At 39.3% G+C, this 13,563-nt stretch overlaps 1 protein-coding gene across 1 annotated transcript in view; it reads right to left on the reverse strand.

Annotated features, from left to right (window-relative positions):
- The window catches only part of CNTNAP5 (contactin associated protein family member 5), a 791,720-nt gene that overhangs the window by 32,600 nt on the left and 745,557 nt on the right, over positions 1-13,563 (reverse strand). Inside the window, exon 21 of the mRNA XM_078070660.1 lies at positions 12,626-12,713. Coding sequence (XP_077926786.1) covers positions 12,626-12,713 — 88 coding nt within the window. The remainder of the gene's footprint in view (positions 1-12,625; positions 12,714-13,563) is intronic.

Consider the following 13,563-nt stretch of genomic DNA (forward strand, 5'->3'; position numbering starts at 1 on the left):
CTCCTGACAGTCTTATTTGGTTTACACCAGTCCTTCACAAAAATGCACTCCATCTATTGAGACCACCTCTGTGCTTCAAGACTAGGGCCAGGGTGATCTCTTCTATGACACTAGTCTGAATCATCTTGGATGGAAATGGTCTCTCTCTCAAGAATCCTAGAAACACTTAGCAAAATTACCCAATGTTGTAATCATTAAATAAAGGTCCTACCTGCATAGATTCCTGTTTTATTATCTTGGGAGCAATGATTGTAGGCTATAACTCTTTAAAATATTCTGTTTCATTTAAAATCTTGCCTTGTACATATTAGGTACTCAAAAGCTGCATTGAATTAATTACCCACAAAGAATGCTTGGGTGTAATCTTCCTAATTCCAAACATTTATATAACATTAATCTTTTAAGAGTGGAATGGCCTATGCAAAGTTTATATTCTACAGAAGTATTTTGGAAAAAGCAAGGAAATAGATGGGAAAGCTAAAGCACATATCCAAGTTTTGGGTAGATTAGAAAAAGTCGTGATTCATTTTAAGGGATCAACTTAAGCCAGAAATTTTCTAAGTAGAAAGATTTACTTATTTATCCTTCCCATTGGAAAGCAGGCAATGTGACTCTCAAGCAAAAGGTAGAGAACATTAGCATATTAGCTACATGTGTCAAGTCCTGACACTGATCACTTGGGAATAATCCTTGTGGAAGTGAAATAGAAAAAAATGCAGGGATTCAGATCATATCTCTCCTAGAAGTGGATATCTCATAATTACTCATAAGTGGAAATGAACTTCATGGCATCTTAACCTGTTTTAATATTCACTTTATTATTGTTAATGGCATCTTCCAAAAATAAAACCCCAGTAGACTAAATGAGTAACCAGTGATCCCATGACCCTCTTTCTACCTTGATTTTCTCTCCATTCCCTGGAAAAACATCTAGAATTCTAATGTGTGTTTGTTCCACCGTTCCTTTCAGCTTCTGACTGGGTCGGGCCTCCATTCCCACCGAGCTGGGGGGAGGTAACTGAAGGGCTGCTGTAGAGTTCATTACTCACTTAGGATCCCCTTCACTTCATTACCTTGTCAACAGTCACATTTATAACACTGTCCCAGATCCCCCAGGCCAAGGGTAAACAAATCAATAGCAGGGCCATTGGCAAGGAAAGGGGATACCAGCTGAAGAAAATCAATAGGCATGATGGCTGTATGATCTTATTAACCACAGCTGCTGTTTTCAAATACTACTGTGTGCCAGACACTTTACACACATCACCTGTTATCTTCATCACCAGTAAATACAGCAAGTATTACCACTACTCTGCAGATGAGGATACCGGGCCAAATAAGTCAAGTTAGTAGTGACATAGCTAGCAAGTGACTGTTATAGGATTTAAGCCCCGTACTGTCTAATTCCAAGCCTATTAATTTTCCACCTCACTGCCAGCACCACTGTAAGGAAAAACATAGTGTATAGGGAGCCTGGAGATCCTCATCCAAGATCAAGCCAAAGCTAATTGAGCTGCACGGCCTTGAGCCCATTAATGTGTAGTAGAATGACCTTTCAATTCCTGTAACTCTAATATCTACACATTATATCCATGTGTTTTTTTTTCTTCAAGAAATGCTAAGGAGCACTTAATATGTGCCTCCTTATATATATAGTATCAAGGAGGTAATGCCATAAATAAGACTCAGGTCCTGTCTTGGGAACCACATGATTCCTCCATACTGGGAATGAGAGTGCGATGGAGGTGGTGCTTGACATTTCTAAAAATCACACTGGATCCCATGCTTTTAAGCTTAGTTGATCCACCAATTATCACATGGTTAAAATCCATCAGAAGCTGTTGAGAACATACATGCAAATAATATCAGGTAGGTGTGGCCTGGTTTAACTCTTTTTTTTTTTAAGATTTTATTTATTTAATTATTTATTTGTTTTTTTTAAAGATTTTATTTATTTCCTTGACAGAGAGAGACACAGCGAGAGAGGGAACACAAGCAGGGGGAGTGGGAGAGGGAGAAGCAGGCTTCCCGCCGAGCAGGGAGCCCGATGCGAGGCTCGATCCCAGGACCCTGAGATCATGACCTGAGCCGAAGGCAGACGCTTAACGACTGAGCCACCCAGGCGCCCAAGATTTTATTTATTAATTTGACAGAGAGAGACACAGTGAAAGAGGGAACACAAGTATGGGGAGTGGGAGAGGGAGAAGTAGGCTTCCCATGGAGCAGGGATCCCAATGTGGGACTCGATCCCAGGATCCTGGGATCATGACCTGAGCCACAGGCAGACACTTAACGACTGAGCCACACAGGCGCCCCTGGTTTAACTCTTTTTAAGATTCATTCAACAAAAACTATGAACTGGCTATTTACCAAGCATCAGTTAGAGTCAAGGTTATGTAATATCTTATTCATTGATTCCCCTGAGCAGGAAGGAAGAGTGAAATGCAAGTTTTGTTATACAAGGAGTGGATAGCTGCCTTTTTCCTTCCTTGGAAGATGTCATTTATGTCTGGAAGATATGAGAGTCTAGTGCCATTTTCAAAAGAAAAGGTGTTGGTTCAGATGGGGTGGCTTCTTATACCTTCATCATCATCATCATCATCATCATCATGATTTCTATTATTGCAAACATTTACTGAGCTTTTATTATATGTCAGGCATCATGCTAGGCACTTTATCTTCATTATAATTTAATCTTTCTTTTTTTTTTAAAGATTTTATTTATTTGTCAGAGAGAGAGAGAGAGCAAGTGAGCACAAGCAGAGGGAGAAGCAGGCTTCCTGCTGAGCAGGGAGCCCGATGCGGTACTCGATCCCAGGACCCCGGGATCATGACCTGAGCCAGAGGCAGACGCTTAACCGACTGAGCCACCCAGGCGTCCCATAACTTAATCTTTCAAAGAGTAACAGGCACTATAATAATATATGCCGATCTCCAATGGAGAAAAGTGAAGTTCAGAAAATTAAGTAATTTACACAGGTCAGTCAGTGCTGGAATTATGATTGGAACCCAGGGCTGATTCCAAAGCCTGACTTACAATAAGTATGCTATTCCGTTCCCATGATTGAAACCTGGCCCTACATTCTACTTTTAAGCCCACCACAGCTAAAGACACAAAGCTTTAATTCAGGAGTCCTTAAGAGAAAAAAAGAAAGTATACATTGCCTAGAATATCTGTCATTCCTTAAAAACCAAACTATGACAGGACTGATCGGGAGTGTGGAATCCAGACTCACAGGGTCTGACTTTTTTTTTTTAAGATTTTATTTATTCATTTGAGACACAGAGATACAGAGATACAGAGAGAGAGAGAGAGAGAGAGAGAATGAGCAGGAGGAGAAGCAGAGGGAGAGGGAGAAGCAGGCTCCCCGATGAGCCAGGAGCTGGATGTGGGGCTTGATCCCAGGGCCCTGGGATCATGACCTGAGCCGAAGGCAGACGTTTAACCATCTGAGCCACCTAGGTGCCCCCAGGGTCTGACTTTAAACATGAAGTCTACTATTTGTTAAGTCTGTGATATTGGGCAAGTCACTTAACCTCTGTGACTTAGTCTCCTCACCTATAAATTAGCAATATAATAGCACTGACCTTCCTGAGCTGTTGTGAGAAAAATAAAAGAAAAAAAAATGAGTTAACGTAAGAACTTAGATCTAACACAGAGCAGTATATTATTAAATAATAATACTACAAATAATTTCCAGTTGTTCTTATACTTTTAATATCAATATGCTATAAATATCATACAAGTATTATTAGTATTTGATTAGTGAAGAAAACCTAGTACTTACCATAGCCTAAAAGAGATACTCCAAAACCTTGAAAAACTTTAATATTCCCAAGCTCACCCTGATGACTTTCCTTTGAAAGAGGAATAATTTTAAAGTAAGAAGCATCTTTAGAACAAGGGACAGTTTTATGTCCATTTGATTGTTTGGGGTATCTAGGTGGCCTAGTAAACTGCATGGTCCACAATAATGCTCAATAAATTTTGTATGATAAAAATTGATTGAACTTTTATCAATAACAGTCATGTCCTGGTGCTTCTGGTAGGACCACAGGAAATATCCTCTGCTAAAAGAGCCAGGCAAAGATGTACAAAGTTTGACACTTCCCTGGAAGAGCCACCCCTCTTTCAAATAGATTAGAAACAGCTCCTCACAGCTGAGGATAGTCTACATTTGGAAACAACATATCTAGATGCTTTTCCTTCATTCATGCATTACCTACTAGTTTAGATAGAGCAAACAAGTGCTTATATTGAATGAGGGGGCATGCTGTTCAAAACGTGCTTTTGCTTTTACAAAGAAGCCTTTTCCAAAGCAGCACAGAGCAGGGGGTAGGTCTAGGCTCCTATCATGATGTGATTCAATTCAAACACAAAATAAAATTGCATCTTAAATCAGAAGATAACACATATTCCTTCTGCATGAGGCAAAACTAAATCATCTGTTGAAATTCTCTATGGGGAACAAAGACAGTTTGTTGTTTTTAAAAGAAACCGTAACAAATCCTGTATAACCAAATTGGAATTCAATGTTGGCTATCTTCAAAATACAAAGGATGAGGTGTGTGTATTTAAGAAATTGGCATGATTACTGCAATCTGATATTTCGGGATGCTTGAAAATACATCATTCACTTCACGAGGAGATCAGATTAAATTAATGAATCTGAAACATCTTATTAGCCAGAGAAACATTATCCCAAAAGAAATTTCTGGACACAGTATGAGACAATTACACACATTATCAGAAGTCAGAAAAGGTTGTGGTTTGGCAATCTTTTTATTTACTGAAGAACTACGAATGAACAGAAACTAAGTAAATATTTTTTTTAAGAAACCAATGCTTTCACAATGAATGAATAAAACAAGTACTTTCTTCAAAGTGAAAACTTCCTCAAATGAGTGTCTTGGGAAGCTATAAACTTGTCCCAAGGAGGGTAACATGCTCTTCTTAAAAGAGCATCTTTCAACTTCTGCCTTTTCTATTGTGACACATTTGGACTGTTGATGCCCACAGCACAATGCAGTCCCAAAATTGTGCGCTTCTAGTCTGTCCTCTAACTGCATCCACCTCTCTCTTGCTTAAAAGAAGCAGAATATGGGGGCGCCTGGGTGACTCAGTTGTTTAAGTGTCTGACTCTTGATTTTAGTTCAGGTCATGATCTCAGGGTTGTGAAATCCAGTCCTACGTCAGGCTCGTGGAGCCTGCTTGAGATTTTCTCTCTCCCTCTCCCCCTCCCCCCTTCTCAAGCACTCTCTCTCTCTCATAATCATAATAATAGAAGAAGAAGCAGAAGAAGAAGAAGGAGAAGAAGAAGAAGAGGAGAGGAGGAAGAGGAGGAAGAGGAGGAGGAGAAGGAATTCAACGGAGAAAAAACAGTGACATTATTGGGTTATTGCTGATTTTCCCTTCTCACAATCCATCTCACTTTCTAGGAAGAAAACCTTGGCTTCCCTGTTCTCAGCATATGTGTTTAATACTGAGCTGACCCCTTCACCCTCTCTAGGGCCTTAGCTGGGTGCTTTGAATTCAGGAATGGCCATTCAGTGTATCCCAATGATTTTAACATTGTAATCATCTGACATTGTCACCTGACACAAATTGGTCCTCTGAGAGTCAATCCAGGACTTTGGAAATTTTAGAAATCAAAGGCTTTCTTTCTATCAGAGAGGCTGAAATGGTAGTATTTAAGCTTGGAGTTGCTGATTCCACCTTTGTTATTCTTGAAATCCTGCCTGAGACTGAAGCCCCACAGAAAAGTAAGCAGAGGTAAAAGTAGAGCAAGAAACCGAGAGATTGACAAAGAGTAAATCATGGTCACGTTTGAGCTTCTGAAGCAAAGCTTACACTCCGAACCTTCCATTTTCACCAACTATTATATTCTCTACTATCACCACTGTTTAAGCTAGTATGAGCTTGATATACCCTTGAAACAGCTCTAACTGATGGCGAATCACATTCATGTCTTAGAGACCCACCATGGTTCAGAACTGCCCATTTAGAACACCTTTGTGTGCTTCCCTGGAAGTTACATTTACAGTTGCCTTTCCAGAGTCTTAAAACAAAACAAAATATCAGCTCTCTATGTTCCTACAATCTTAAACTGCTTAAACTAACTTTATTGAGTGTGTGTTAAATACCAAATGCTTTGTATATAGTGTCTCATGTAATCCTTACACAGCTCTATGAATTAAATGAATCAAGTGTCATCATCCTCATTTTACTGATGAGGAACTACAGACAGATTGGACAACTTCCCCGTGGTCACATGACAGCAATTACAGAACAGAGAACCAAACATGTGTCACTTTGCCTCTGAAAAGCTGAGCATCTTTCACTTTTTAACTTTGCTTCTCAGTTTAATATCAACTCTACCAGATTTGAATCATAAGGGGAACCCAACTCTACAAAATCAAAAAAGAAATGAGGGTGTATGCAGTCTTCCAAAATGAGTACTTTGAAGTACCCACCTTTCATTTATATGGATAAATTCTGCTGTACTTTCTAAAAATGGCAGCCATAATTCACCTTCTATAAGATGCTTGAGAAATAATTTAACATAACAATAATCAGGGCATTCATTCAACAATGTGCTTCAAGTTCAAAAAACAAACAAACAAAGAAAAAAACTGAGGGATTTGGAAGAACTCAAGAACCCTGCTTTATAGATACGGTTAAAACTCACTTCATTTTAATAGACCAAAAAGCATCTGCAAGTGCTCACGGCTAGCCCTGTAATTTCCAGATTAGCTAGGTTTTATGAAGGTTGAGAAGGAATTCTTCCAATTTCTGTATTGCGTCTTAGGACCAACTGAACTTTGAAGCTACGTAGGCAAGCAGCCATCAGAGCACAAGAATAATGACTCTGCCAGGTGTGAACTTTGGCCTTTCAAATTGGCAAGTAGGCATGGAATTATGTTGGCTTCATACACAGACAACCCTGTAAGCATGCCCTGAGTGCAAGTCTCCTGTTAATTCCTATTCAGTATCTGGTGGCTATGGTATAAAGGCAGTGCTATGATTTCATTCCACTTAAACTTTAACAGGTTTTCATATATTAAAAAGTAGTTACTTCCTGGGGCGCCTGGGTGGCTCAGTGGTTAAGCGTCTGCCTTCGGCTCAGGTCATGATCCCAAGGTCCTGGGATCGAGCCCCACATCAGGCTCCCTGCACAGCGGGAAGCCTGCTTCTCCCTCTCCCACTCCCCCTGCTTGTGTTCCCTCTCTCGCTGTGCCTCTCTCTGTCAAATAAATAAATAAAATCAAAAAAAAAAAAAAAAAAGTAGTTACTTCCTAAATCTGTAGTACAGTTAAGAACGCTCCTCTTGGGAAGAAAATAATAATAATAATAATATTTCTTAATTATTAGTTCTACCAAAAATAGTTTTTTTTTTAATGTTACAATCAAATTTAATGATATATTCTGGCACAATAAATTAGGGAAAGCCAGGACCAGAAAAAAAAAATGCATTAAAACAAAACCGAAACCAAAATAGGTGATTTTTCTTAGAAGTTTAAAAGTTTTTGAATTCCTAAATCTGTCTGATGCCCACACCCTCTCTAACTCGGGCCAAGTCAGACAGAGACTTAGAAACACACAGATAAGTCACACTATTTGAATCTAAAGAATGCATTTCTATGTTTTCTAAAGAATTATTTTCCAGAAACAGATGATTTTGTGCAAAAGGGTGGCTTGCCTAAATACATACTCTCTCTTTTTCTCTTTTTAATGTTAATTTCTCTGAAACCCATTGATGCAATAGAACCAAGCTAAATAATCTCCCTTAAAAGTCAAACAGTGTCAGTAAACCCAGGAAGAAATCTAGCAATATCCCATAACTTACCAGAGGTGAGCATCTGCAATGCAGTTTTTAATGTCAATGATTATATGTTATTTTCAGACACTAGTCCCTGCATCACAGGAATTCTCAGGAAAGAACATTTTTTTACTCACTATATATATATGAATTGAAAACAACAACAACAACAACTTGTTCTTGTATCTTATGGAATACTACTAGTGATACTGAAGCAATAGATCTACTGCACTTGTTTGCCCTGGATATCTACTATGAAAAATGCTTGCATATACATCCTTGTTTTAGAGTTGAAAATGTCCAACAGAGTGCTAGGCTCTTCTAAAATTGTGGAGTAGGACTGTTGGTGGGAATGCAAGCTGGTGCAGCCACTCTGGAAAACAGTATGGAGTTTCCTCAAAAAGTTGAAAATAGAGCTACCATACAATCCAGCAATTGCACTACTGGGTATTTACCACAAAGATACACATGTAGGGATCTGAAGTGGTATGTGCACCCCGATGTTTTTAGCAGCAATGTGCACAATAGCCAAACTATGGAAAGAGCCAAGATATCCATTGACAGATGAATGGATAAAGAAGATGTGGTATATATATACAATGGAATATTATGCAGCCATCAAAAGGAATGAAATCTTGCTATTTGCAATGATGTGGATGTAACTGGAGGGTATTATGCTGAGCGAAATAAGTCAATCAGAGAAAGACATATATCATATGACCTCACTGATATGAGGAATTCTTAATCTCAGGAAACAAACTGAGGGTTGCTGAAGTGGTGGGGGGTGGGAGGGATGGGGTGGCTGGGTGATAGACATTGGGGAGGGTATGTGCTATGGTGAGCGCTGTGAATTGTGTAAGACTGTTGAATCACAGACCTGTACCTCTGAAACAAGTAATACATTATATGTAAAAAATAAATAAATAAAATAAGATAGCAGGGGGCGCCTGGGTGGCTCAGTTGTTAAGTGTCTGCCTTTGGCTCAGGTCACGATCCCAGAGTCCTGGGATCGAGCCCTGCATCGGGCTCCCTGCTCAGCGGGAAGCCTGCTTCTCCCTCTCCAACTCCCCCTGCTTGTGTTCCCTCTCTAGCTGTCTCTCTCTCTGTCAAATAAATAAATAAAATCTTTAAAAAAAAAAATAAGATAGCAGGAAGGGAAGAATGAAGGGGGGAGAATCAGAGGAGGAGATGAACCATGAGAGACTATGGACTCTGAGAAAAAACTGAAGGTTCTAGAGGGGAGGGGGGTGGGGGGATGGGTTAGCCTGGTGATGGGTATTAAAGAGGGCACATACTGCATGGAGTACTGGGTGTTATCTGCAAACAATGAATCATGGAACACTACATCAAAAACTAATGATGTAATGTATGGTGATTAACATAACATAATATAAATAAATAAATAAATAAATAAATAAATAAAATAATAAAATAAAATAAAATTGTGGAGTAGGGTTTCATTTGCCATCAATTCCACTCACCCATTTCTGTACCATCCCTTCCCATATCCTCTATCCCTACACCATACTCTTTCTGATGCATAAGGCTTAATCCCAACAAATTCCCAGGATTAGTGTCCCTCCTTAATAATGAAGTTGATGTTCATATCATCTCCTTCACCTCCACCTAGAGACTTCTAATAAACCAGAAGCGGTGAGGTTAATTGGGAGTCCTGTCTGCAATAGCAGTTTGGATGGGGAAGGATGCCAGCTGTCAGGAGTCCCCAAACATAAGTGCAAAGAAAAAATTTTACTGAGTATTATTCCTCAACTTAACCAAGTTCTTTCCAATCTTTCCTCACAAAGTACCCAAAACAAAATGACAAGGTATCCATCAGAAATTTAGTATCTTTATTTAGAGTTTTACTTTTTTGGTCTCACGTATTATGAATTTAATTCAAAAGATGGGAAGACCACAGTTACATCCTATGTGGTGACAAAACTAATGGAGGGACACTGTTTAAACAAGTGGATGTTTCTAGAACTTCCATTGCACAAAGCAGATGCTATGAAAAATAACTGAGTTTTGTGGTCATGCAGCCCTAATTATCTTTCCTCCCAAGATTCTTCTGATTTGGCTGAAGTGAGGATGACATGAATCAATATATATGTATGTAGCATAGAACATATAATAGACTAGATATTCTAAAATGTAATTTTGCTTCATTAAAATCAACAAACATACTTTTACTGTCTCACTGAACTTCAGGAACAAAGAATCATAAGTTTTAGGAGGACAAAACACCTAAATAAAAAAGAGGACCTTAAAAGTAGCTTGTGGGTGTTGGGGGTGGGGATGATCAGAGCACTTTCAAAGGCAGGACAGACTGACAGCCAACTTTTCAACAGTAATAGCAAAAGACAGAAGACTAGAGTGATGTGCTGGTGAGGATTTAAATCTGACCCCTCAACAGTGGGAGAGACCTGTAGCATTTCTGATTTCCATAAACACTCTGAGTTTATCCAGTTTCAAACTGGATTGTAACATCAGTGAATGCAGAATTGGGCACAGATGTGTATAACAGGTTCCTATGTGCTAGTGTGAGCTAGCTCCATCACATACCTGAATAATTCTCTCAATATCAGAAGGAAAATATCCTTTATTATTGAACTGTATGTCTAGCAAAATCATCTTCCATTAATAAAGGTGAAATAAAGTCCTTTATCAGATGAAGGGACACTTAGACAAAGAAACTCATAAGGATTTACTTCAGAAAGAAGGAAATTAAACCTTGTAGTAAGTAGAAAGTTATGAAGTATATGAAGGATTGAGGAACAAGTAAATTAGTGACTGCATTATTAAATCAAAATAATAGTGTCAGGGCACTTGAGTGGCTCAGTCCTTAAGTGTTCAACCCTTGATTTCTGCCTGGGTCTGATATCGGGGTTGTGAGATTGAGCCCCATGTCAGTCTCCGAGCTCAGCTTGGATTCTGCTTGGGATTCTCTTTCTCCCTCTCCCTCTGCCCTTCCCCACCCCCACTTGCACTCTCTCTCTCTAAAAATAGATAATAAATAAATAAATAAATAACAACAACAACAATAATAACAATAATGGTGTCAACATAAAATGATTATTAATAGGAGGGGGGATGAAAATAAGAAAATAAACACACAAAATTCAATCCAGAGGTTGGTCAGTGGTGACTGGCTCATTCAACTGCCGTTTTGGAAGCTAAAATTGACATTTTCTGGACCTGACTGCAGCTGGGTTTCTGGACGTGCATAATGTTCTGGAAATTAAATAAGTTTATGGATCTGGAAGGCTGCAGTGAGACAGGAGTCATTTTTATGCCTCTTCAGCTGTTTCTACTGGCAAGTAAAATCATGGTAACATGAAGTGTCTTCTGCCATCACTTTTCAGAGACCTTTCCTGCTTCCTGGGGAGGAGTACTGCAGGACTGGGGCCTCAGGGGCTTCTGGACTCTAGCCTCTCATCAGTGATGGCCCCAGAGCTAATAGCTTCCCATAAATCCCCTCACAACTGCTGAATAGTCATTCCAAAAGACTGCAACAAGAATTTACCAATACTGGAAGGGGTGCCACAATTTTGCAAGCAACTCATTTCCAGTGTTAAATGCATTCTTGTTCAAAATGCCCAAAAAAGTTGAATGAATAGAAAATAAGGAAGCAGAGACAAATCCAGCCATACAAGCAACCCCAAAATGTAGAGAGGCTTACATTCGCCAATTTATAACCCAAAGATGGTCAGACTGGATAAAGTACAAAATCCAGCCATATATATGTTCTTCACAAGATTACACACAGGCTTAAAGAAAAAGAAAGATTAAGAATATGCTAATCATGGGGTACCTGGGTGGCTCAGTGAGTTAAGCATCTGATTCTTGATATCGGCTCAGGTCATGATCTCAGGGTCCCGAGATAAAACTTTACATAAAGCTCCCTGCTCAGTCTGCTTGAGATTCTCTCCCTCTCCCTCTACCCCCGCCCCTGCTTGTGCTCTCTCTGTCTCTCTTTCTCTCTCAAATAAATAAATCTTAAAAAAACACCAAAAGTATGCTTATCGTGATGAGCACTGAGCAATGTACAGAACTGCTGAATCATTATATTGCACACTTAAAAAGGATATAACACTGCCTATTCATTATACTTGAATTTAAAAAAAAATAAGAAAGAAAAAAAGGGAAGAAAAAGAAAAATTGAAAGGACATATATGGGAAAAGATAGACCACACAAATGAATCCGATTTACTAATAACAGACAAAACAGACTTAACCCCAAGGAGAAATTAATTTAAAAAGACCACTTCAGTATGAAAAAGAAAGTGTTCAATTTATCAAGATACAAAAATTTCTTAAGGACCCTCATTGTATATAAGATGAAAATTCACAGAACTTCTGGTAGAAAAAAAAAGAAAATCCACTATTATAGGAGATTTCAATCCTCTTTCAATTGGTGAAGAATTAATGAAGAGATTAAGCATTTGAGCAATCCAATAACTGGATAGCCTAAATCCTTAATTTCTTTAAGTAAAAATTAAGAAAATTTAAGTAAAAAAATACACATCTAAAATCAATTAACTAGAAAGCAAGTAAACAATTATTTTATTCAACTTCTATGTTAATATGCCTTACTCAGGCTTCTATAAAGTAGATATAAATGCCAGCCCCAAACCCTGCCACATATAAATCTCAGCAAGTCCTATACCAGAAACCTTGGTTTCAGATCTTGCATGTTATAGGAGCAAGACCTTCCAGATTTGAATCGCCAACCAGCCCAATGGAAATTATTTATTTCTTCATTGATTTCAACAAAGCCCACTGGAAAGGAATGGACAAGAACAAACCTTTGACTTTGCCCAAGGTGAGTGACCGTATGGCCTTGAATTCGACTTCTGGGGAGAAGTTGTAACTGAGTCGCAGTTGCTGATCCACCTGCAGGAAAACAGAAAACAAAGGTACATCAGCAGAGGTCTGTAAGTAAAGGGCATAAAACCCTCCCATCTGGAAAGAGCTTGGAAACACACACAGAGCAGATCCCTCTTTGGGACTTTCTCTCTGGAGAGATGAGAAATGTCTCGCTAATTCTCCCACAATGCACGCAAAATATGCCTTTCTTCCCTCTTGGTTAAATAAAGGCTTTCATACAAGTCTTCTCCCTGCGAAATTCTGTACAGCTTTAGACAGGTATTTATCTCCCCACTGAGATTTTCTCACCAAGTTCTTTGCTGCAAACAAGCAAACAAATGAAGCCTTCTTGGGGCCACGCTGTGCAGGACTGACATTGAAAGGAAAGCACACACTCATTCCCCATTTCTTCCTTCTCCCCATTTGGCCCTTGCTGCCTCCTTTGCTACAATAATTCTAACCTGGTCCTATTTGGGTGTGGATGGGGGGATTTTCCTGAGCAAATATGTCAGTTTGACAAAAAGTTGGACCCTGGGGAGGATAGGCTAGCAGAACAGTTGCCACCAACATGAACACCTGATAAGCACCCCTCACAGGGGTGAGCAAAGGCCACCACTGGAATACTTTAGGACTTTATTTCCAGGATAATCCTTTAGGGCACCCTCCTTTTCTGGCCTACTGCTAATCCCAGCTCTATCCCCTTCTTCCACTCCTCCTCATTCCAAGACAGTGTTACCCATCCATTCCCAGCCTTTTTGGTCTAGTCAAATCTGCAATTTCTCCTAGGCTCTACACTGAACATTCACATGATGTGAATAGGTAATTATGAACCTTTAAAACTGTATGCCCAGCCCCACTCTCCACTTGGGAGCAGCTA

Source organism: Halichoerus grypus, chromosome 4 (assembly GCF_964656455.1).
Source record: "Halichoerus grypus chromosome 4, mHalGry1.hap1.1, whole genome shotgun sequence".
Taxonomy (NCBI): domain Eukaryota; kingdom Metazoa; phylum Chordata; class Mammalia; order Carnivora; family Phocidae; genus Halichoerus; species Halichoerus grypus.